Raw genomic sequence first — 23,746 nt, forward strand, 5'->3', positions numbered from 1 at the left:
TGTTTTGAGGAACCTCCACGCCGTTTTCCACAGCAGCTGCCCCGTGTTCCGTTCCCGCCAGCAGCGCGCCGCGTCCCGGTTCCCGCACACCCCGACCGGCGCTGTGCCTTCTGCCGTTTGTATAGTAGCCGCCGTGTGGGTGTGGGGCGTCTCGTGGTGGTTTGATTGGCATTGCCCTGAGGGTTGCTGACGCTGGGCGTCTTCTCACGCACTTAATGGCCGTTTGCTTGTCTTCTCTGGAGAAATGTCTGTGTGACGTCTTTGCCTGGTTTTGTTGTTGAGTTTTCGGAGTTTTCTGTATCGTCTAGATATTCACCCCTTAGCAAATCTGTGCTCGGCACGTGTTTTCTGCCGCCTGTGCTGCCTTCCCACCCCGTCGACTTCAGGGTGATGCACGGATTTTTAATTGTCATGGAGCCCAGCTCGCCGGCTGCCTTCTTTTGCTGCCTGTGTGTTCGGCGTTATGGCCGAGAAAGCGCCGCCCGTCCAGTGCCAGGCAGCTCTGGCCTTTGCTTTCTAACGTCTTTGAGCCACTTGGTTAGTTTTTGTTCACGGTGTCAGGTAAGGGCCTCGCCGCTTTGTCTTTTTTATATTTTTAAAATATATTTTATTGATTCTTTACAGAGAGGAAGGGAGAGGGAGAGAGAGTTAGAAACATGGATGAGAGAGAAACATCCATCAGCTGCCTCCTGCACACCCCCCAATGGGGACGTGCCCGCAACCAAGGTACATGCCCTTGACCGGATAGGACCCTTGAGTCCGCGGGCCGACGCTCCATCCACTGAGCCAAACCAGCTAGGGTCTTTTTTATATTTTTATTGATTTCAGAGAAGAATGAAGAGGGGGAGAGAGAGAGAGAGACGTTAATGATGAGAGAGAATCATGGATCGGCTGCCTCCTGCACGCCCCACACTGGGGATCGAGCTTGCAGCCCAGGCCTGTGCCCTGACTGGGAATCGAACCGAGACCTCCTGGTTCCTGGGTCCACGCTCCACCACTGAGCCACGCTGCGGGGCAGCTCCCCCAGTTGGGAGAGGGTACATCCCCTCTCATGACACACCGCTGAGCCCTCTTCCCTTGAGCACCGGCTTCAGCGAACGGGGTGCAGTGCAGGGCCCAGGGTGTGTGTTTGCTGGGGTTCGGACGCCAGCTCGGTGGTGCTCCAGGGAGGGGCTTCGTCACTGTTCCCAGGCAGGGTCCTGCTTCCCAGAGGGCCCCCCCCCCCCCCCGCCCCGCCATGGGAGGAGACTCACTCTGTTCTCTGTATTGGCAGGTGAAGGCAGATGCCCGAGGCAGGGGGGCCGCAGGGAGCACCCTCGGCCGAGGCCCTGGCGGCAGGCCTTCCAGCCGCACTCGGCAGCATCGCCACGGCCACCGGGGACCGGACGGCCACAGCCTAGGCGGAGGCGAGCGGCGGAGGCGAGCGGACGGCTTCCCACCACCAGGAGGACGGGCAATGACTGCTGTGCTTCAGGCCAGGTGGCAGCCCGGGGCGGGCGAGTGTCGCTAGAGGGAGGGCCCGGCCCCTCCCGCCGCCGGAGCGCCATGCCAGCTGCAGAAGAGGCGCTGGGGCAGGGGCTGCAGCGGGGCCCGGCCTCGCCCCGCCACCTGCACTGAGCGCCCGAGGGCAGCGGGCACAGCGCCCGAGCGAGTCTCAGCATCCCGTCCCCTCGGGGCCGAGGGAGAGGCCCCCGTCCGTCCGCGCTCCTGTGTCCGGGCCGCCGCCGCTGCCAGACCATGGGATGTCGGCAAAGCTCGGAGGAGAAAGAGGCGGCGCGGCGGTCCCGGCGCATCGACCGGCACCTGCGCTCGGAGAGCCAGCGGCAGCGGCGCGAGATCAAGCTGCTCCTGCTGGGCACCAGCAACTCGGGCAAGAGCACCATCGTGAAGCAGATGAAGATCATCCACAGCGGCGGCTTCAACCTGGAGGCCTGCAAGGAGTACAAGCCGCTCATCCTCTACAACGCCATCGACTCGCTCACCCGCATCATCCGCGCCCTGGCCGCCCTCAAGATCGACTTCCACAACCCCGACCGCGCCTACGACGCCGTGCAGCTGTTCGCGCTGACCGGCCCGGCCGAGAGCAAGGGCGAGATCACGCCCGAGCTGCTGGGCGTCATGCGGCGGCTGTGGGCCGACCCCGGCGCGCAGACCTGCTTCGGCCGCTCCAACGAGTACCACCTGGAGGACAACGCGGCCTACTACCTGAACGACCTGGAGCGCATCGCCGCGCCCGACTACATCCCCACCGTCGAGGACATCCTGCGCTCCCGGGACATGACCACGGGCATCGTGGAGAACAAGTTCACCTTCAAGGAGCTCACCTTCAAGATGGTGGACGTGGGCGGGCAGCGGTCCGAGCGCAAAAAGTGGATCCACTGCTTTGAGGGCGTCACGGCCATCATCTTCTGCGTGGAGCTGAGCGGCTACGACCTGAAGCTGTACGAGGACAACCAGACGGTGAGCGGCCCGCTTTCCCCTTCCCGCCGCCGCCGCCCGGGAAGCGGGGGTCCTGGGCGTGTCCAAGGGGGGGGGGCGTCAAGGCTGCCGTCAGAGGGTCCAGGTGGCTCAGCGAGGTGTGTGGCTGGGGTGAATGTGGACCCCAGGGTCACACCTGCTGTCAGGGCCGAGGGAGAAGGCCCCGAGCACGAGGTGCCCAGCTCCCTGGCTCCCGGGAGGGGTGGTGGCAGAGGCCACACGGCCAGACGAGGGATGGACGTGGCCAAGGCCTCCCACCGCCCTCGCTGCAGCAGAGGTGCTGTGCCAGGCAGGAGCACTGGGCAGAGACTCGGAATCTGCCCTCCAGAGGCCTTTGACCCTGGGTGGGTCACGGAGGCAAACGGGTCCGCAAGGAGCTGTGAGTGTGGGGCTGTGGGTGCCAGGGCTGGGGGAGGCAGTGCTGGCAGGACCTAGGGCAGGGGTCATGGGAGACCCCCGTGCTGGTAAACGGGGGTCGGCCTTCAGGTCTGGGGGCCAGGGCAATGGCAAGGAAAGGGCTTGCCCCCTCCCTGGTCTTTCTAAGGCAGGTGGGAGCTGTCTGGGAGGGCAGCTGGGAGTCCTAATGGGCCTGCAGCTCGAAGAGGGCTGTGCGGGCCCCTGAGCGCTTTTCTGGAGGAGGGTGTGCGGGCCCCTGAGCGCTTTTCTGGAGGAGGGTGTGCGGGCCCCTGAGCGCTTTTCTGGAGGAGGGTGTGCGGTTCGCAGGAGACGGCCTCTCGAGAGGGGAAGCAGCTGCAGGCAGCCATGGGGCAGGGCAGGGCTCTCCTCACGGCCCTCGATGCCCCTGGGGTTCTGCCCAGAGCTGTGCCAGGTGTGGCGCTGGTGGGAGTGGCCTGAGCCGAGGACAACACTGTCCCCAGGACAGGCCCGCCTTGCGCCCAGCGCCGTGTGGTCTGGAGTTCCAGCCGCCCTTACGCTTCCGCCTGCCCCTGCCTCAGCGCCGCGCGCAGTTCTAGGCCTGGGGGCACCGGCGAGACAAGGTCAGGCCTCGCGGGGCAGGGCTGTGGGTGGAGGGCTTGGGCTGGCCGGGCTGTGAGGCCGGGAGGCGAAGCAGGATGCCCAGGCCGGGCCCTAGGTCAGTGCCAGGCCGGTCTTCCAGCCTCATCGGCTCCGCGGCCGGCGGCTCTTCAGCTTTTGCCCTTTCTGACGGGCCTGAGGCTGGTGAGAGCCTGTGCGCCGAGCCTTCCGGGGACCGGGCTCTCGGGCTGTGTCGTCTGTCACCTCCAGGGCTGGTGTGGGGAGGTCCCTGGGCGCCGGGCTTGTCTCCCAGACTCTGCGTTGCAGGCTCTGCCCGCCGAGCCTGAGACCACAGGTGTGCCAGGACCCCGGCGGAGGGTGCCCGGGCCCGCAGCCGGGCCCGTGTTTCGTGGAGGGATTTGGCTTTCATCTCTGCTCTCTGTCAGCCAGGAGGCGGCCCACGTGTCCTCAAACACGGGCCCAGGGCCAGGCCTTCTGCCCGAGGCCCTCCTGGCCCCCACCAGCCCATCCTGCCTCCCCTCTGCCTCTCTCTGCTTTGGCCTGTGTGTGCTTCACTCTCCCCGTGCTCTGCTCTCCCCACTTAAGCACCTGCCCACCTGCCCCTGCCCCCCAGTCTCCTCCCAGGTGTCACCTCCTTGGGAGGCCTCTCCTGACCTCAGCCGGTGCCTGCGCGCCCCCACATTGCGGGCACTCTTACAGGGCGGGCACAGCTCCTGTGCGAGCGAGTAGCTGCCCAGCCAGGCTGAGCGGACAGCCAGGAGGACAGCCAGGAGGACAGGCAGCCCCCGGGGCCTCGTATCTCTGGCTGCTCCTGCCCTGTCCCTGCGGGAAGCCACAGGGGGAGCCCCGGGCGAGAACAGGCTGCTGGCCTGGACGCGGGGTTCTGTGCCCGTGTGGCCTCCTGGAGGCATGGGCTCCAGGCCGTTCAGGGCACTTTCCGGAGGGAGGGGCTGGCAGCCAGGCCGCGCCCCGCCCCCGCTACCACCCTGGCCTCGCAGGCGGGCGGCAGGCCCGGGAGGTGGCTGTTCACCAGAAAAGGAAATTCTTGAGAAACTCAAGCAAGCGCGGCTGGAAATTCACTGGATTCCAAATGGTCCTGACCTTCCACGCTCCACCAGCAGTGTCTCCGGACGGAAAACAAACAGGCTCCGAGAAAGACAATGCCTCCCGCTTCCTCGCCGCAGCCTCCGAGGTGGGCTGGCCGCCCGGAGCCCGAGCCGGAGCGGCGAGGAGAGCCGCCTCTCCCAGGGCTGCAGACGGCGCGGTCCGGTCCCCGCCGCCGCCACGCCTCTGCTGCCCCCCTGCCCCCTCCGCCCGCCTCGGCCTGGGCAGGGCTGCCACCCTGCCGGCTCGGTCTCCCCTTGGCGGCCCTCACTGTTCCCCCTGGGCCCTGGCACAGGCGAGGCAGCCAACAACAGGCCCGGAGCTCCAGCTCTCCACCCCCACTCGGCTCCGGGGCCTGCTTCCCCTGGCAGGGCTGGCAGAGCCCCCTCCCCCAGCCGGCAGAGGAGCCTCAGCCCCCTACCCGCCCGCTGGCATTTGCGTCAGCATGTTGCCAAGGGTAACGGCGGGATCTCTGGGCTCTTGGGCACGGAGGGCTGCTGCGAGCGCAGGGCAACACCTGGGCAGGGGGAGGCGGATTCCAGAGCATTCTCGGACCAGGGCATCGAGCCGTGCCCGGCCTTGACGGTGACCCAGCTCCCGTCCCACAGATCTCATGGGTCCTCATCCCCCGTGCAGTCCCCCCAGGCGCCCAGGGCCCCCGTCAGCGGGCCTCACTGTTCCTATGGGGCTTCCCTAGACAGCGTGGGAGGCCGGAGCACAGCCCGCAGATGCGTCACCTGACTGATCATGCGGGCAGCAGCCGTGCCTGCTGTCCCTGTCACGGGTGGGGAGGCAGGTGGGGCACCCAGGCCTGCAGCTGGTGGCGGCCGTGGGAAAGCCCGGCTGCCCAGCCCCAACCTGCCCTCAGGGGGAGCCACGCCCGGGCAGCTCGGCCTCCTGCTCTGCCTGCCCCCCGGCCCCTTCCAGGAGTGGAGACGCATTTGCAGGCTCAGCCGAGGCCCCACTCGTGCAGAGACCACCCACCCACCGTGGCAGCCAGGGCCATGTGCTGCCTGCCACAGGCCCCTCACCCGGCCTGTGGCGACACGGGCTCTGCCCCCTCCTCAGGGCCTGCTGGGACTCTAGGGAAAAGGGGGTGCTTGCTGCCCAACCTCGGCCCCTGCAGATGTGCTAATGGACTGTGGGGCACTTCACAGTGGAGGGAACCCTCAGAGGAGACCGATTAGAAGGCCTTCCTGGAAGGGGCAGCGTGTTCCCAGGTGAACACAGCAGCTTGCTCACTGCCCATTCCTAGCAAAGGGTCGCTGTTCCCAGCCCTGTAGCAGCCTGCTGAGTGCCTGCTGTATACCTGCTGCGCGCATGTTGTATACCTGCTGTGTGCCTGCTGTATACCTGCTGTGCGCATGTTGTATATCTGCTGTGTGCCTGCTGTATACCTGCTGTGCGCATGTTGTATATCTGCTGAGTGCCTGCTGTATACCTGCTGAGTGCCTGCTGTATACCTGCTGTGCGCATGTTGTATATCTGCTGAGTGCCTGCTATATACCTGCTGAGTGCCTGCTGTATACCTGCTGTGTGCATGTTGTATATCTGCTGTGTGCCTGCTGTATACCTGCTGAGTGCCTGCTGTATACCTGCTGTGTGCCTGCTGTATACCTGCTGTGCGTATGTTGTATATCTGCTGTGTGCCTGCTGTATACCTGCTGAGTGCCTGCTGTATACCTGCTGTGCGCATGTTGTATATCTGCTGAGTGCCTGCTGTATACCTGCTGAGTGCCTGCTGTATACCTGCTGTGCGCATGTTGTATATCTGCTGTGTGCCTGCTGTATACCTGCTGTGTGCCTGCTGTATACCTGCTGTGCGTATGTTGTATATCTGCTGTGTGCCTGCTGTATACCTGCTGCGCGCATGTTGTATACCTGCTGTGTGCCTGCTGTATACCTGCTGTGCGCATGTTGTATATCTGCTGTGTGCCTGCTGTATACCTGCTGAGTGCCTGCTGTATACCTGCTGTGGACCTGCTGTATACCTCCTGTGCGCCTGCTGTGTGCCTGCTGTGGACCTGCTGTATACCTCCTGTGCACCTGCTGTGCACCTGCTATGTGCATGCTGTGCATCTGCTATATAACCGTTGTGTGTCTGCTGTGCGCCTGCTAAGCGCCTGCTGTATAACCGTTGTGCACCTGCTGTGCGCCTGCTATGCGCCTGCTGTGTGCCTGCTGTATACCTCCTGTGCACCTGCTGTGCGCCTGCTATATAACTGTTATTGTGTGCCTGCTGTATACCCCTGTGCACCTGCTGTGCGCCTGCTATGCGCCTGCTGTATAACTGTTGTGTGCTTGCTGTGTGCCTGCTGTGGACCTGCTGTATACCTGCTGTGCGCCTGCTGTGCGTCTGCTGTATACCTGCTGTGTGCCTGGTGTGGGGCCTGGCGCTAAGCTGCTAATGGACTGTGGTAGGGGGCACTCTCACCCAGGGCAGTCACAGTGTCACTTCTACAAACCCTCGTGCTGCCTGGTGACACCTGCCCTCCTTCAGGACCAGCAGGGAGTGGTTCCCAGGAGTATCCCCACCTTGACTGGGGCCACACGTGGTCTGTGCCACAGCGAGGCTCCCCGTGGGAGGCCTGGTGTCCCCACTGCTTACCCTGCAGGTAGCTGCTTGACATGTCAAGGAGGGTCCCTTGGGGCACAGGTGGGACATAGGACATTCCCTCTAGGGGGTTAAGTTCTGCGAGTGGCGGTTACTACACAGCCAGACGGTAGGCTGGGGGGTCAGCTCTCCCAGCCCTGGCCACAGGTGACAGCCACCTGTCCTCCCGCCTTGTGCGGTGTGGGCACAGGCCTGGCACACGTGGTGCTCAGGAACCTGTGGGCTCGGGGCAGGCAGGCTTGGGCAGAGCCTGAGTTCAGGGCCCTGGCTGCTGGGTGTGCAGATGCTGGCACGCTCAGCCCTCCTGGGGGAGCCCCCGGGTGCCCGGGCCCAGTGGGAGCAGGCATGTGCAGTGCACCCTGGGAGGGGAGCTGTTCTGCAAACAGTCACCACCGTGCTTGGTCCTGCAGCCCGGAAAGGGAGCTTGTGTTTGTGCTTTAAAAGTGGCATGTCACCCGTCCGGCGTGGCACAAGGGATGGGCATCGACCGAGGAACCAGGAGGTCACGGTTCCATTCCGGGTCAGGGCACAGGCCCGGGTTCTGGGCTCGATCCCCAGTGTGGGGCGTGCAGGAGGCAGCCGGTCCCTGACTCTCACCATGGATGTTTCTGTCCCTCTCTGAGGACACAGATCCCGGAACCCTGCCCTGGGACTTGGACAGTGCCAGAGGGAGGTGCCACTGACCTGCCGGGCCGCCAGCCTTCCCCCCCGGGCCGGGCTTCCCGAGCACTCCTTCCGATCTCATGCTGTGCCGGGACCACATGCACCTTGTCTGGAGCCTCACAAATGATGGTGACCCTGGGACAGAGCGATCTCCTGGACCAGAGCCGGGAGGTGGGCGCAGCCATAGAGGGGCCTGGGCTCCCTCGGCGTGGACAGCCCCAGGCACAGATCGGAGAGGCGAGGCAGAGGCAGCGAGAAAGTCAGGCCCTTGGCAGGTGTGGGCAGGTGCAGGCGGCACAGGGCTCAGCTGGTCGCGTGCTCCCCAGCCGGGGACCCCTGGGAGCTCGGACCAGCTCTTTCTCACTGTGGCCGTGACGTGGCCCAAGCATTGGAGGGGACGGCCAGCTGCTAGGGGACGGCCACCTGCTAGGGGACGGCCAGCTGCTGAGGGGACGGCCAGCTGCTAGGGGACGGCCAGCTGCTAGGGGGACAGCCAGCTGCTGGGGGACGGCCAGCTGCTAGGGGACGGCCAGCTGCTAGGGGACGGCCAGCTGCTAGGGGACGGCCAGCTGCTAGGGGACGGCCAGCTGCTAGGGGACGGCCAGCTGCTAGGGGACGGCCAGCTGCTAGGGGACGGCCAGCTGCTAGGGGACGGCCAGCTGCTAGGGGACGGCCAGCTGCTAGGGGGACAGCCAGCTGCTGGGGGACGGCCAGCTGCTAGGGGACGGCCAGCTGCTAGGGGACGGCCAGCTGCTAGGGGACGGCCAGCTGCTAGGGGCCTCTGGCAACAGCGCTTCCTCGGTCCTCTCCCCGTCACACAGGGGTCCACGACTCCATTCCTATCTGCCTGGTTCCCCCCTCTCCCCCCGCCCCTGCAGGTCCTGTGTCAGCAAAGGAAAGGGGCGGGCAGGCCCTTCTGCTCCGTGTCCCCCCCTCGGCCCCGCTCCACACACCTGGTGGGGCCTTTCCATTCGTCCCGTCTCCTCCTCATGGGCCAGCTCTGCCACTGAGCGCATCAGCCGCCCTCCCTCCGTGATGGCCGGGCGCACCCCCTCGTGATGGCCGGGCGCACCCCCTCGTGATGGCCGGGCGCACCCCCTCCGTGATGGCCGGGCGCACCCCCTCGTGGTGGCCGGGCGCACCCCCTCGTGATGGCCGGGCGCACCCCCTCCGTGGTGGCCGGGCGCACCCCCTCGTGATGGCCGGGCGCACCCCCTCGTGATGGCCGGGCGCACCCCCTCCGTGATGGCCGGGCGCACCCCCTCCGTGATGGCCGGGCGCACCCCCTCGTGATGGCCGGGCGCACCCCCTCCGTGATGGCCGGGCGCACCCCCTCGTGATGGCCGGGCGCACCCCCTCGTGATGGCCGGGCGCACCCCCTCCGTGGTAGCCGGGCGCACCCCCTCCGTGATGGCCGGGCGCACCCCCTCCGTGATGGCCGGGCGCACCCCCTCGTGATGGCCGGGCGCACCCCCTCGTGATGGCCGGGCGCACCCCCTCCGTGATGGCCGGGCGCACCCCCTCGTGATGGCCGGGCGCACCCCCTCCGTGATGGCCGGGCGCACCCCCTCGTGATGGCCGGGCGCACCCCCTCGTGATGGCCGGGCGCACCCCCTCCGTGATGGCCGGGCGCACCCCCTCCGTGATGGCCGGGCGCACCCCCTCCGTGATGGCCGGGCGCACCCCCTCCGTGGTAGCCGGGCGCACCCCCTCCGTGATGGCCGGGCGCACCCCCTCGTGATGGCCGGGCGCACCCCCTCGTGGTGGCCGGGCGCACCCCCTCGTGATGGCCGGGCGCACCCCCTCGTGGTGGCCGGGCGCACCCCCTCGTGATGGCCGGGCGCACCCCCTCGTGATGGCCGGGCGCACCCCCTCGTGGTGGCCATCGCGGCGCCTCTTCCGCCATGGCAGCTTTACCCTGTGCCTGGCGGGGTCTACAGGGGGTGCCCTGGGTGCTCCTCGGGTCTCTGAGGCGGTGGCTCTCCCTAAACAGGAAGCCGACCTGCTGGGCTCCAGTGGGGGCCTGGCCCCAGTGCTGACCGGCCCGTGTGGGGAGAGCGGGCCCAGGCGCAGAGGAGGCTAAGCCCGGGCTCCAGCATGGCCGCCCTGTCCCACGAGCCCGCGGGAGGGCAGAGCTGGGTGGCACTGGCTCGGTGTCGGTGTCCGATCTTCGGGAACCTGTGGGCCATTCGACAGCGAGTTGGTAGCTTCCAGTCCACGCGGTGAGAGGGATTGCAGCGGGGAGCTCGGCAGCCGCTTCCAGTCCGCCGCCCGGTGGGCTGTTAAACATTCACCCGCGACCACATCCGGCGACTCTGACCCCGGCCAGGGGCCTGCCGGTCGGCTCAGTCATCCGTGAGTTACAGGATGTACTGTCCGTCCCCGAAGAGCCGGGCGGGGCCCCTGGTGTCAGCTCCTCCGGGACGTGACGCCTCCGCGATGCCCGCTCTAGCCCGTGACTGCGCGTGTTCCTTCTGTTCACATCCATCCCGTCCGAACGGTGACCAGCCGGGTGGCTCCCTGCTCCTCCGCCCCACCCCCTTCCCGCTCTCCCGGGCGGGTTACAGCACCTGCGGCTCTCCCGGGCGGGTTACAGCACCTGCGGCTCTCCCGGGCGGGTTACAGCACCCTGCGGCTCTCCCGGGCGGGTTACAGCACCCTGCGGCTCTCCCGGGCGGGTTACAGCACCCTGCGGCTCTCCCGGGCGGGTTACAGCACCCTGCGGCTCTCCCAGGCGGGCTACAGCACCCTGCGCGCAGAGGGGCTCGGAGCCGGGAGGCTCTGCCTTCTCCTCGCGAATCGCCGTCTGGGCAGAGACGCGTGTCCCTTCCTCCCTCGGGTCAGATGGGGACAGCATGGCTGGGGCTGGCCTCAGGGTCCCCGAGGAGCAGCTGTCGGTGCAGAACAGCCAGGAACCCTCCTCTGCCCAGAGACGAACTTGCAGGAGAGAAGGGGGCCCAGACCTCAGGGGCGGGGCTTGGGCAGACCGGGGTGAGGGTGGGGTGGCAATCTGGGCTCGATCTGCACCTCGTAGAATCCAGCCTGGGCTGTGGGCGCCGGGGGGCGGGGGGCGTGGACGCCGGGGGGGGCCATGGGCGCAGCCAGTAGAGGCGGGACATGGGGGCTGCTTGGGGGCCATGGAGAGCTCGGGCCCCAGGCACCTGCAGAAGCTCAGGGTCCCAGGCACCGCATCCAACCCTAGCTGTCCAGGGGTGGTGGAGCTGGGGTGCGCTGGGGCCGCTACAGCCCGCACCTCTGTCGTCTCCCCCCTCTGCCACGCGATCCGCTCTCACAGTGCCGCTCAGAGCGGCAGAACCCCTCGGTTCTGGGCTTACGGGGCTCCAGGACATCCCGGCCTGCGCCCTGCTTCTGTCCCTGGGAGGCCTCTGCAGAGCCACGGGCAGCTGTCTGTCGCCTGCCCCCGTCCTGCTCGGGCCCCTCCGGACATGGCACCACAGAGGCCAGAGCCCCCACTGAGTCAGGACGGGGTGGTGCTGGTCAGGCCTGACCTCGCCTCTGACGCCCAGACCTCGTGGGCTGGCCTTGTCTAGCCCCCCGACCAGGGGACCTGGCATCGGCGTCTCAGAGCGAAGAGCGGGCACTGCCAGGCCTGGCCTCCTGCGGCTTCTCCCGGGCTCCCCGACCGGCTGCAGTGGTGGGAGGGCTGCAGGAGTGGGTCTCCTCTGGACAGCAGGGAGCCCTTGGGGACCGGGAGCCTGGCTGTCCCTGGGGCTCGGGTCAGACGGAGGCCGCGACCCAGTGACTAGTCCAGCCTCCAGCGCCCCCTCCCCTCCGGCCTGGTCGCTGCTCCGCCCAACGCTCTGCCCGCAGGCACAGCCGCGAGGCTCGGCCCCTCTCCCGAGCCCCTCACTCCCGGCCGCTCACAGCGCCGGCCTGTCCTTAGCAGCCTGGCCGCTGCCGGGGGCCCTGCCCACCTGTGGCTCGGCCTAGGGCCACCCTGAACTGCCCCACACTCCCCCACACTGCCTGCTGTAGAAGACGTGCGAGGGCCTGGGCGTGACGCAGGTGTAAGGAGAGGTTTGGGGACCCACCCGGGAGTCACTCACACCTGAGCCCACAACCAGGGGTCACCTTAGAGAAGACGAAGGCTCGGGGCCAGAGCGGCCCGCCCAGCCTCTCTCCCCTCCCCCCGACGTTTGAGAGGCTCGGGGTGTCCACCAGGTGAGCCCTGGGGAGCACCGTCAGCTGCTGAGAGCCTCGCCAGGTAAGGGGGTGCCGACGACAAAACAGCCCCGCCCGAGCCACACAGGCTCTCAGGTGTGGGGTTCACATGGCTGCTCCCGGCTCACACGGGGTTTCTCAGCCCGCAGCAGGCTCAGCGCAGACGCGGTCCTGGGGCCGAGCCTTGATCCCTGTCCGGAGTCGGCCGGCCTGGGCCCGGGTCCGGGCAGTCCCTGTGGCTGACGGGCGGGGAGGGGCCGTGCTGGGATCGGCCTCTGGGCTGCTGTCTGTGCGTCTCGGGGCCGGGTCAGCGGCCGGGATGGAGGAGTGTCCTCCCGGAGCAGCTGCTCGGGAACACAGGAGCCCTCGCCGGCGCTCCGATCTCCGGAACTCGGCCAGCGCCTCCGAAGGGCCTGTGGGCAGTCCTAGCGCCTGCCTGGTCCCTGCCGCCCCACCACGTCCCGGGCAGGATACAGCCGCCAGCCACCGTGACGGGCACGTGCAGCGATGGCACGGGGTTCGAAGCAGCCTGCCGGGCCGAGCCCTGAGCGGCGGTGCCGGGGCCTGCAGCTCCCTAACTCGCCCCAGTCAGTCGTGTGGTTGCGCGGCGCGTGCACGGCAGTGGGGACCCGGGACTTCTACGGACGAGCCTCTCTCTCTGAACCCATCTGTTGGCCACAGGCAGGGTCCCCACCTCTCACGTCCCTGCAGGAACGGGCCCCCCCTTGGCCAGCGGTTCCACCGGCCTTTGCTCCGAGGTGTGGCCCGGGCAGTGCCAGCTGAGGCGGGTCAGACAGGCCGAGAGACAGGGCTCCAGGCGGCCTCTGGAGCAGACGGGAGGGGCTTCCTCACTCCGGGGCCCGCCCAGCGAGAGGGCGGCCTTCGAGCCCAGGCCAGGCCTGCCCTCTGGCAGCTCCCAGTCCACGGGCCCTGCCCCCCGCTGCTCGCAGTTTCCCACCCGGGACGGGCCGTGGGGGTGCCTGGCTCCCGCCAGCAGGTGTCCCAGGAAACAGCAGGAAGCAGTTCTGGTTTCACTGGAGCAACAAGGAGCTGGGAAAGGCATGCTTCCTGCGGGCCGCAGCCAGGCCCTCCCTCTCGTCCCTGGGCGTGAAGTGGGGAGCAGGACCCGGGCGCCCCAGGCCCGTTCAGAGCAAACGCGCCCCGTGTCGGCCTGGGAACCTGCTGTCCCAGAAGTGGGAGTCGCTGAACCTGTCTGAGTCCCCCCCAGTCACAGGACACCTCCCATCCAGGGCCCACGCCCCCGGGCTGTGGCCAGCAGGTCTGCAGGCCATTGGTTCTGAGGGCCCGTGAGCAGAGACCAGGACGGGGATGTGTGTGTTTGGGCGCTGGGCCTGCGCTTGGAGGAGCAGCGCCGACAGGCGTGGTGGCCGCCAGGGTCCTGGTTGGCCTGCGAGGTCCTGCCTGGGGACAGGGAGGTGCCCTGGGGCACGGCCTGGCTTCGGCTCCAGGGCTGTGGTGTGGCCACCTGTGCCCGGCCCGAGTGGTGGGCGCAGTCCACGTGCCAGGCTGGCAGGGCTGAGGCTGGGAAAGCCTGTGTGTTGCGTGTGGTTGGCCACAGAGTCAATGAAAGGGTGGGAGCCGGACTGACCACACCGCACTGCGGCCGTGGGCGTGGCAGGGCCCAGGCATCGGGGGAGGTGAGGGCGGCAGGAGGGAGGCTGGGCCCAGGCATCCGGGGAGGTGAGGGCGGCAGGAGGGAGGCAGGGCCCAGGCATCAGGGGAGGTGAGGGCGGCAGGAGGGAGGCTGAGCCCAGGCATCGGGGGAAGGTGAGGGCGGCAGGAGGGAGGCTGGGCCCAGGCATCGGTGGGAGGTGAGGGCGGCAGGAGGGAGGCTGGGCCCAGGCATCGGGGGGAGGTGAGGGCGGCAGGAGGGAGGCTGGGCCCAGGCTTGGGGGGAGGTGAGGGCGGCAGGAGGGAGGCTGAGCCCAGGCATCGGTGGGAGGTGAGGGCGGCAGGAGGCAGGGGGGGGGGGGGGGGGGGGGAGGTGAGGGCGGCAGGAGGGAGGCAGGGCCCAGGCTGCACGGGCTCTGAGACACACTGCCCAGGGGCTCAGCAGGTGCGCTGTCCCCCGCCCGGGGCTGAGGAGCGGGAGGCTGCTACCCTTTCATTACTTAGGGTCACTCCCGCCCCCCACACTGTCCAGTGGGGACCCGGGCCCAGCAAACAGGCCAGCCGAGGGGGGCACAGAGGCGAGCGCCGGCTGAGCAGCTCCGAGCGCAGGAAGCGCGCTGCTCCCGGCAGCTCAGGACAGGACAGGTGTCGGGCCATTAGGGCCGGGCGGGCAGCGGCGTTATCTTGTTTAAACAGCCGGCGGTGTGACGCGCAGGCCGCTCGCTGTGTGATTGCGAGGCGGGCAGTGGCCCCTGGACCGGAGGGGGGGGGGGGTCGGGAGGCGGCGGCTGGCTTCTGGGCTCCTCGGCCCCGCCCCGCCCCACAGAAGCCCCATCTGTCGCTGGCCCGAGGCCGCAGGCCGCTCTGAAATGGGCTCCGGGGGCGCAGGGGCTGGGAGAAGAGACGTGAGGAGGAGGGGCCCTTCTCCCCGCCGCTCTCATCCCGGGGAGGGGGACGCCCGGGAAGACCCGAGGCCCCGGAGTGTGGAGGCGGGAGGTGTGCGCGTCCTGGCCGCTAATCTTCCTGTGCCGCTCGCTAATCTCCCTCCTAACACGTCCGTGGCCTCGGGGCTGCGTGTCTGCCGGTGGCAGCTGGGGGAGCGGGAGCGGGAGGGGCGGGGTGGCAGGTCCCCACCGCAGGAGCACACGGGGAGTCAGGCCCTGGGACCTCGGCACACAGAACCCCCGGGGGTTGGCCACGAGGGGCTCAACTAGGAAAGTGACCCCGAGGCCTCACCCACCGACACAGGCTCACACAGCCCGTCACTGCGAAGCCGCAGCCCTGCTCATCTAACGCCTTCTCGGGCGGTTTGGCCAGATCGATCGGCTGAATGGCGGCGCTGCAGGGAGAAGGGAGGCAGCCACAGGCCACGAGAGGCCAGGACGGTACCCCCCTGCTGTCCTCCCGGTCCCCGCCGAACGCGAGGCGTGGGAAGGGGGGAGGGGAGACCGCCCCCCACCCTCCCTGTCGGACCCTCCGTGGCCCAGGCCCGCCCAGGGCAGGGCATTCGGGCACACGCACGCCGCCTCCACCCGGCCCCCGCACAGCGCTGCCGCTCCGCGTACACACGGCGGCCACCATCTGGCCCGCCCGCCCTGGCCCAGGCTGGGCAGACCGCCTGCTGCGCGCCTGCCACGGGCAGCGCCGCACTCGGGCAGACCGGGAGCCATAACGCGGGTGCCGTGGTGCTCTCCGCGCGCAGCCCATCAGCAGAACGGGTTACAGTGACCGTGACGGGGATGTCAGGACGGCCTCTGGGTCAGGAGGGACAGCATGGCCCCGTGGGGGAGGAGGGGGAGCCAGGCGGAGGGTGTTCGACCATCCACTCGTGGTGGAAGCCGCTGGAGAGCCGGCCCAGGGAGCGAAGTGACCTGGTTGGCTGTGGTGGTGGCGGGAGCCCCAGAGCAGGAGCGGGGAGGCGGGTCCCAGCAAGAGCTGAAGGAAGTGGCAGGGGGAGGAGAGGCCTGCACAGATCTGAAGGGACAGCCCTGTTCCCCCCCCCCCCCCCCCGTCAGCTCATTCATCAGCACCCGCCCTCCAGCCGCCCGCCCTCTGCACGGGGCAGTGCTGGGCAGCTGGCACATGTGACCCTCCTCAGGGGACGCGGTCCCTCTGAGTCGGGCTGCTCCTCTGCTCTGTCCCACTCGCTGGGAGCTGCAGGTGTGGCCAGGAGTGACCCCTGGGGTCCAGAGCCCAGGTGCGGGGGGACAGCCAGGCGGTGGGGCTGAGCGTGCACCTCAGCTCTGGGCTCAGACGCTGGCGGACATTGGAGCGGGGAAGCGCTGGGTGGGGCACGAGGCCTCCAGCCCCGTTACTCCGTGGTGAAGTTTGTTTTTTGTTTTTTGTTTTTTTAATATGTGTTTATTGATTTCAGAGAGGAAGAGAGAGAGAAACATCAGTGATGAGAGCAAATCATGGATCGGCTGCCTCCTGCACGCCCCACTCTGGGGATTGAACCCACAACCCGGGCCTGTGCCCTTGACCGGAATGGAACCGTGACCTCCTGGTTCATGGGGAGTGAGTTTGATTGACCCTGGGCCTGGGCACCTGTGGGGACAGGGCCTCCCAGGCAGCACCCCCCCCCCCCCAGCCCATTGCCCACAAGGCAGCGGGTGGAAGCTCCGCCCCTCAGCACTGTCCCGGCGGACTGGCCCCAGGAGCCATCAATCAGGGGCTCATTGATTCCTTAGCCTCATGAACCCCGCCCTCCAGCCCAGCACCGCAGCACAGGGTGTGCAGGAGGAGGAGGTGGGGAGTGCTAACCAGGAGTGACCCGGGTCGCCCACCTCTGTCCCCAGACCCCCCCCCCCCGTTTCCTGAGGCCAGTGGCAGTGGGGGGGTGACAGAAGCACAGGCTGAGGGGCCTGGGCAGGCGAGGTGACATGGGTGGAGCCCACGACAGCGCCTCTCCTGGCACTGGGAGCCCCTGGGAGCCACTTTCAGATGAGCAGAGCTGGGCATGGGGTCAGCACCACAGCCCCCACGGGGAGGGGCGAGGCCCAGGGCCGTCAGGGCGGCTGTTGAGGCCACTGCCCCACAGAGTGTCATGGGTGAGACAGCGCCCTCTTCCCGCCTCCGTCCACCAGGAGGCCCTCCCCAGCCGGGCAGGTCACTAAAAGGACCTTCGCGCTGCCTGTCTCTCGGGGAGCAGCATCCCCCCAGCGCCCAGAGGCCTCTCCTACCCGCACCCCAACAAGTGACAGACAGCTGTGGAGGGAGGGACGCCTGCCGGGCTCAGGAACCCGCTGCATCCTCCCGCCATCAGTCTGTGCTGGTGTGCTGGGCTCGGAGGATGGAGGCTTCCTCCCGGTTGTCATGGAAACGGCAGCCAGTCTACTGCGTGTCTGGGTACTACGCTCAGGCTCTGCGCAGGGAGGGGAGCGGCCGCCCTGGGTGGCAGCTGCCGTCACACTCTCAGCAGCTCAGCAACGGAAAGGCCCCGGGGCGGCCGTGCTCCGAGCCCCTCTGCTCTGTGGGTGGCTGACCACGGCCACACGTGCCCTCTTGTCCACCGGGCTTCTGTGATTCCACCCGGTGCTACCGGCCCTGCCCTCCAGCGAGGGGACACGCTTCCCCGGGCGGGTGGGGGAGGAGCGGCAGATCCTACAGGCGACACGCTGGAGCTGGAGCTGCCTGGGAGGCCGAGCTCCGAGCTCCGAGCGAGCGGTCCCTGCAGGCGCTAGAGATGACTCAGGCTCCTCCAGCCGCCCCCTCTCCCTGGCCGGGCCTCTGCGGGGAAGCAGCGGCCATGCCGCTGGCTGCTCGTGTTCGTCTGTCTGTCTGTCTGTCTGTCTGCCCATCTCCGTCGCCGCTCAGCCCCCATGGGCATTGGAAGCTCCTTGAGGACAGGGGACACCAAGCAGAGGGGCAGCCACGGTCTGCAGGCCCCGGGCAGGCAGGAGGCGGAGGCAGCCAGGCCGGCAGCACGGGGCAGCCAGGGAACCTCGGGCCTCGAGGCAGGACCAGCTGCTGCCCCGCGTCTGTGTGGCGTGGGGGGCCCAGAGGAGGGGAGGCGGCCGTCAGAGAGGCTCCTTAGAAACGGTGGGTGTCGAGGGTGAATGTCGGGGATGCCGCAGGACAGGACGGTGGGAGCCCCCAGCAGTGCCCGCCACCACGGACGCCAGACTGCGCCAGGTCCCTGGGAGTCGTGGTTCAGGACGAAGTGGCAGACCGGAGGGGTGGTGGTGGTGGGGGGGGATTGCAGTTTGGGGGTAGACTGAGGTCTGGTGCCCGGGCTTCTGCACACACACAGGGCAGACAGGTGTCTCCGCCCCACCCACCCTGACCACGGCCCTAACCTGGTCCCTAACAGTCCCACGTCCCCTGGGGGCGTCGAAACCCAAGTTCTGTTGTTTCCAACCAGAGGCCTGCGCCCGGGGCAGCAGAGGCCACAGGAGGTTGTGGCTGCGGGGCCCAGGGCCGCATCCTCCGGCGGTCTCACCTCAGCGGCACCCCTGCCCCCGGCGCAAGCCAGGGTCTTGCTCCTCCGAGCTCCCCTGGGACACGGGGACCCCGAAAGGGAAATGAGCCCAGAGGGACGGGACCCTCGGTGGCTGGCTGCCTGGGGGAGCGCAGGGCTGTGAGCCTGCGGCCTGGACACAGCCTCCGCCTGCCCCTGTGGCCACCCAGCAGGCCCCGAGCACCCCAGGCCTCTCTCCCTGGACGGCTGGCCCCCCTTTAGGGCAGAGCGTGCGCTGTTTTCTGAGTGCCGGCGCCATCCTTGACGTGCGCTTGCTCTGGTGGCACCACCCGTCACACGGTTCCCCGGCTGCATGTCCAACGCCCCGCCCCTGCCACCCCCTGCCAGGACGTCGGCGCGGGTCTGACAGTGGGGCGCACTTGCCCTCTCACCCGCTAGAGAAGTTGGGGTGCGCAGGCCTCAGACTGGTCCACCAGGCCCCCAGCAGAGGGCTCGGGGCCTCACCTGCCCCGGCCGGTGACCGAGGCCGGGCACCAGACTGTGGACTAGGCTGGCCACGCACTGTCAGCGACCCTGTGCCCCTTAAGCCACCTCTGCCCCACCCAGCGGGCACTGCCAGGCGGCCTCCATGCCAGGCCCCGCGCTCGGCGCCCTTGGAGCCTGGCACCCTGTTGCCCGGACAGGCCTGGTGGCCCAGCTGCCGGGTGGCGGCCACGGGGCTGGCTCCGTCCCCGGTGAATGGAGCTCATTCATGCCACGGCCCCGCCCCCAGCCCCGCCTCCCCGGGGACCGCACTCGGCTTTCGGGCTTTCCCGTCTGTAACAGGACTCGCCCGGCCCAGAGCTGAGGAAACTGAGTCCTCCGCCTGCCCCGCCCTCCCCCCCCCCCGCTCCCCTGCCGCCCAGGCCCCCCGACAGGCGGCGTGTGGTTTCTATAAACGAATGTGCGGACGAGCCCCGGCCCATCTCCCCGGGGGCAGGCCCGGAGAGAGCTGGTGGCACCGGAGCCGCGGGGTCCGTGTCCGCCGAGAAGCGCCCCGACCTCCGCTGCATTGGCAGCGGGACAGGGAAACGTGGCGGGGGGGGGGGGGGGGCTGCTGGCTGGAAGAGGAGGCGCGGTTGGTGCAATCTCGGGCTCCCTGCTGAGCCCTGGGAGGCCCTGCGTGTGGAGGACCCCCCCCCCCCCGCCCCTCTTCCCAAACTCCACACTCAGCTCCTGAACAGAGCGGGCTGGGCACCTGAGCCGCCAGGTGACCCAGCAGGGCTCAGGGAGGTCCCACGCCAGGACCCTGACCATGTCCTGTCCCCTCTGCCTGGCCCCCACTCTGGGCTTGCAAACCCACCCTTGAACCCCAGCTCCTTCCCCAGCCACTGGCCTGCTGGGTCCCACCTGCTGGTGGCCAGACCCCCTCTCAGCCCTCGGAGAGCCCTGCCTGGTAACTGGGCTCTGTCCCCTGCCGACTGGGACCTGTCACTGCCTCTCGGTGTGTGACCTCCAGTCTTTGCTCAACGGATTCATGCATGTGCGCCAATGGCTGCGTGAACTGTTGATACCATGTAGAACGTGGGGACCGCGCAGCCCGATTATGACATCACTCCCGTGAGAAATGACAGCGCCGTCAGTCTGTGATTGGCTTCCAGGAACCCACTGAAGCTGATTGCTCCCGGCGGCGGGTCGGTTCCAGCCCGCCACTCCGCTCTCGCTCGGCCGGCCGAGTGCGGCTCCTCGGGCCCTGCTGGGGATGGGGCGCTGCTTTCCGTGTATCTCTGCAGAAGGCCCCCGACCTGAGCCGCTCGCTTTCCAGGGCTGGTTCTAACGAAGACACAGCCCGCGTTGCTTTTGCAGAACATGATCCGCCGGGCGGGCGGCGCGCCGGCTCTCGGGGCAGCTCCTCTGTTGTCGGGGTAACGGCCGGCCGTGCCTCTGAGCATCCTCCCCCACTCAGCCTGGCCCCTCTCAGCACTGACGCTGTCCGCCCTGCGCCTCAGACAACTCAGGGTCCGAGGGAGAGCAGGGTTTCCGTGGGAGCCTCCCAGGCACCCCCACCCTGGGGTGACCCCCTGGGCCCGACAGCACCGCCCGTCCACCCAGAAGTGCAGTGAGCCTGGAGCTCTGGGCTGTGGGACTCGGAGCCATTTCCTGCCTCTCTAAGCCTCAGTTTCTTCATCTGTGCAATGGGACTAGGAAGGTGTGAGGATCAGGCAAGCAGCGCCATGTCCCCACGGCCAGTGTGGCGGCGGTTTCGAGGTTACCACGCCGGTGGTACAATCTGGTCAGATAAGTCCGTAAACCCGAAGCCCCACCACCAGGCTGCAGCCCCAGAGCCACGTGTCGTCACCACTGGGCCCGGAGGAGGCGCCAGCAGGGAAGGAGCCTCTTACCAACCCGTGCCAGGCTCGGGGCGTGGGTGGGCGGGTGCAGCCGCTTCAGGGCGGCAGGACCCGTGGGAGACGCTGAAGACAGTGCACCCGGCAGTGGGAACACCCAACAGAAGATGCGCTTTTTTTAAATCCTCACTCGAGGATGTTTTTCCATTGATTGTTAGAGAAAGTGGGAGAGAGAGGGAGAGACAGAGAAACATGGATGTGAGAGACATCGATGGGTTGCCTCCTGCACGCACCCGACCAGGGTCCAGGCCCGGGAGGAGCCTGCAACCCAGGTATGTGCCCTTGACCGGAATCGAACCCGGAACCCTCTGGTCCACAGGCCGACGCTCTATCCACTGAGCAACACCGGCCAGGGCCGGAAGGGTGCTTTAGTGGGGGCCAGGCCCAGGCTGGGAGGCTCAGCCGTGGGGGGTCCGGGGTCCTTCCTCGCAGCCCCCCAGTTAACGCCGCGTGTCCCTCCCCGCAGAGCCGGATGGCGGAGAGCCTGCGCCTCTTCGACTCCATCTGCAACAACAACTGGTTCATCAACACGTCGCTCATCCTCTTCCTGAACAAGAAGGACCTGCTGGCCGAGAAGATCCGGCGCATCCCGCTGTCCGTCTGCTTCCCCGAGTACAAGGGCCAGAACACCTACGAGGAGGCGGCCGTCTACATCCAGCGGCAGTTCGAGGACCTGAACCGCAACAAGGAGACCAAGGAGATCTACTCCCACTTCACCTGCGCCACCGACACCAGTAACATCCAGTTCGTCTTCGACGCCGTGACCGACGTCATCATCCAGAACAACCTCAAGTACATAGGCCTCTGCTGAGGGGCCGGGCCGCCGTCTGCCCGTGACGGAACCCGGGGCCCGCCCCAGCCCCGCTCGTGCTGGGGAGACCCCGCGCAGGGCCAGAAAACGGGGCCTGCAGAACGTCCCCCGCCCCGCCCCGCCCCTCCGCCTCCTTGGCCCCCACATTTCCACAGACATAACCATGTTCGGATAGGCTGCTAGGTAGGTAGACACACGCACACACACACACAGTCTGGAGACAGCGGCGCGCCCCAAAGCGTCGGGGTCTCTTGGAGGTTTGAGGCGCTGTCACCACGTTCCCCGAAGCCCTTCCCCCTCCCCGAGTTGGCCCCACTCTGCATGGGGTCCCCCTTCCCCGCCCCGTGGGACTGCGGGGGAGGCCTTGGGGCCACCTGGAGGCCAGCTGTACCCTAGAACAGGGACCTTGTCGCTGACCAGGAGGGAGGACCAGGGAGGGTCCGAGCTCCTCCCGCTGGACACGCCCACCCCGGCCACCGGGGACCACGCTCTGCGCCCGGAGCCGGGTGCGAGGCCAGACGCAGCGCTGACCAGACCTCGCGCCACTCGCAGCTCTTTCTAAACAGCTTCGACGCGTCAGCGACACGACACGAGTGGCGCCACCCGTCCCGGCGAGGCCAGCTGGGTGCCAGCTTTCCCGCCGCTCGTCCGGTGTTTTCTAGACCTGGGATTTCTTCTCTGACACCTTTTTTTTTTTTTTTTTTTTGCCAAACCTCGTGGTGTTTCGCAGGAAAAAACAGACCATTTCAAATGCAGTCGAGTATTCTTTTTTTAAAACGCGGATTTTCGGAACCTATTTGTTTCAGGTGGTCCTTTTCGTGTCTGGCTTGCTGAGTGTCACAGTTGTCATCCGGCCCGTCCCTGCTCCTGCTCCTGGTGCGGTTTCTGCTTCGTTTTTGTTTCAGAAAATTCAACGTGACGTATTTAAAGGCGGTTCTTCCCCTCGGGGCGAAGGAACACAGCTAACTGTCTGGTGGTTAGAGGGGGTTCCCTGGCTTTGCGAGGAGGGGAAGGGGAGGCGGGAGGCGGGCCCTGGCCGCACCGCGCCGAGGCTGAGAGCCGCTCTGCCTCCTGTGAAGGCTCAGCCGGCCTGGGAGCCTGAGGGAGGCCCTGCCGGGACCCCAGCCCCCGCCCTGGCCCAGGGCCCGTGGCACCTGCCGCCGTGGGAGGACCTTGGCCGAGGATCGCATGTAAATACGAACCCTGCCACCGAGAGGGAAGGCGCCCCGAGACCTTGCCAGAGCTCCTCTCCGCCTCCGTTCGGTACCGTGTGCCCGAGGTCGGCGCCGAAGCACAGCCGAGGACTTGGAGAGACGCACAGAGGGACGCGGGGCCGGTGTGGTGTGGAAGTCAGAGATTGTCTACTTTCAGAAAATAAAATGTCCCGAACAAGCCAGCCGAGCCGGGTGCTGCGTGTGCAGGGCTGAGGGCTGGGCGCGTCCACCCTGAGGTTCCTCTCCCCTGCGCCTCACCCACCCAACCCCGGCTCCCATACACACACACACACACACACACACACACACACGTGGGTAACTCATCTCGAAATGCATGTCAAGAACAAACACCCTCAGAGGAAAGAGCCTGCCGGCGTGGGGAGCCTGCCCGGCCGGCGTGGCTCCGTGGTTCAGCATTGACCCAGGAACCAGGAGGTCATGGTTCGATCCCCGGTCAGGGCACCTGCCGGGTTGCGGGCTGCGGGCTCGATCCCCAGCAGGGGGCGTGCAGGAGACAGCCGATCCGTGATTTTATCATTAATGTTTCCATCCCTCCCTCTCCCTTCCTCTCTCTGAAATTAAGGAAAAACTTATCTTCTGAAAAGTGAGGAACCCTGCCAGGCCCATGTGTCCCGAGGCGCTGCGGTTTGGGGGTGATGATGGCTCCGCCCTCCCACTGTCCCCAAGACCCACCAGGGCTGCACTGGCCCCCAGGCCCCTCCCACCCTAAAGACACCCGCCAGGGTCAGAGTTGTCCCCGGAGGGTGCTGAGCACCCCATCAGGGCAGGCAGTCCTACAGGGCGTGGTGCCCCCGGCCCACCATCGCTGACTCGGGTTAGAGCATCCCCGTGGGGGGGAAGCACCGATCGGAAGTCACGGGCCTTTGTTCACCCGGCACCGGCTCCTCCCAGATCCCGTTAACACTCACGACGGAGCTGTCTGCTGTGGCCCGTTTTATAGGTGAAAGGGTCGAGGTCAAGGTCAGGGAGTGGTGCAGACGCCTTTCCCGGGCGGAGCAAAGGGCACGTGCCTCCCGAGGCCTGCCTCCTCGCCTGCCTCTGCCCCTGGTCACTGCCGGGACGGAAGGATCAGGAGCCCACGGGGCGCACAGAGCCACCCTCGTCGCCTCCTCGAATGCAGCACCCACACCCACACCCACACCGAGCCCTGGGTGAGGGGCCGCCGACAGGTGTGCACACGCAGACACTCAGCACCTAGTCACCCAGGAACCTGGCTCTCTCCCC

General features: G+C 67.5%; 2 protein-coding genes across 3 annotated transcripts in view; one reads left to right on the forward strand and one right to left on the reverse strand.

The window, feature by feature from the left end:
- The window catches only part of RSPH14 (radial spoke head 14 homolog), a 50,503-nt gene that overhangs the window by 20,678 nt on the left and 6,079 nt on the right, over positions 1-23,746 (reverse strand). The gene's annotated exons all lie outside the window — the stretch shown is intronic.
- On the forward strand, positions 1,638-22,674 carry GNAZ (G protein subunit alpha z). 2 transcript variants are annotated; one of them, XR_008555286.1, is made up of 3 exons: positions 1,638-2,460; positions 20,943-21,470; positions 22,094-22,674. XR_008555286.1 is itself a non-coding variant. In XM_008157201.3 (2 exons), exons 1-2 carry the CDS (start codon positions 1,738-1,740, stop codon positions 21,285-21,287), a joined length of 1,068 nt encoding a protein of 355 aa, XP_008155423.2. In that variant the 5' UTR covers positions 1,638-1,737; the 3' UTR covers positions 21,288-21,982. The 2 variants fall into 2 exon arrangements, 1 of the variants encoding a protein (XP_008155423.2); XM_008157201.3 differs by lacking the exon at positions 22,094-22,674 and having other exon boundaries at positions 20,943-21,982.

The sequence above is a fragment of the Eptesicus fuscus genome, chromosome 23, assembly GCF_027574615.1.
Source record: "Eptesicus fuscus isolate TK198812 chromosome 23, DD_ASM_mEF_20220401, whole genome shotgun sequence".
Classification (NCBI taxonomy): Eukaryota; Metazoa; Chordata; class Mammalia; order Chiroptera; family Vespertilionidae; genus Eptesicus; species Eptesicus fuscus.

What these genes read in the sequence shown, in the direction of transcription:
- GNAZ (XM_008157201.3), top strand. Translation starts at nt 1,738, where the DNA reads ATGGGATGTCGGCAAAGCTCGGAGGAGAAAGAGGCGGCGCGGCGGTCC. An exon ending in TGTACGAGGACAACCAGACG is followed by an intron (nt 2,461 to 20,942) that starts GTGAGCGGCCCG and finishes CCCTCCCCGCAG; the next exon opens with AGCCGGATGGCGGAGAGCCT.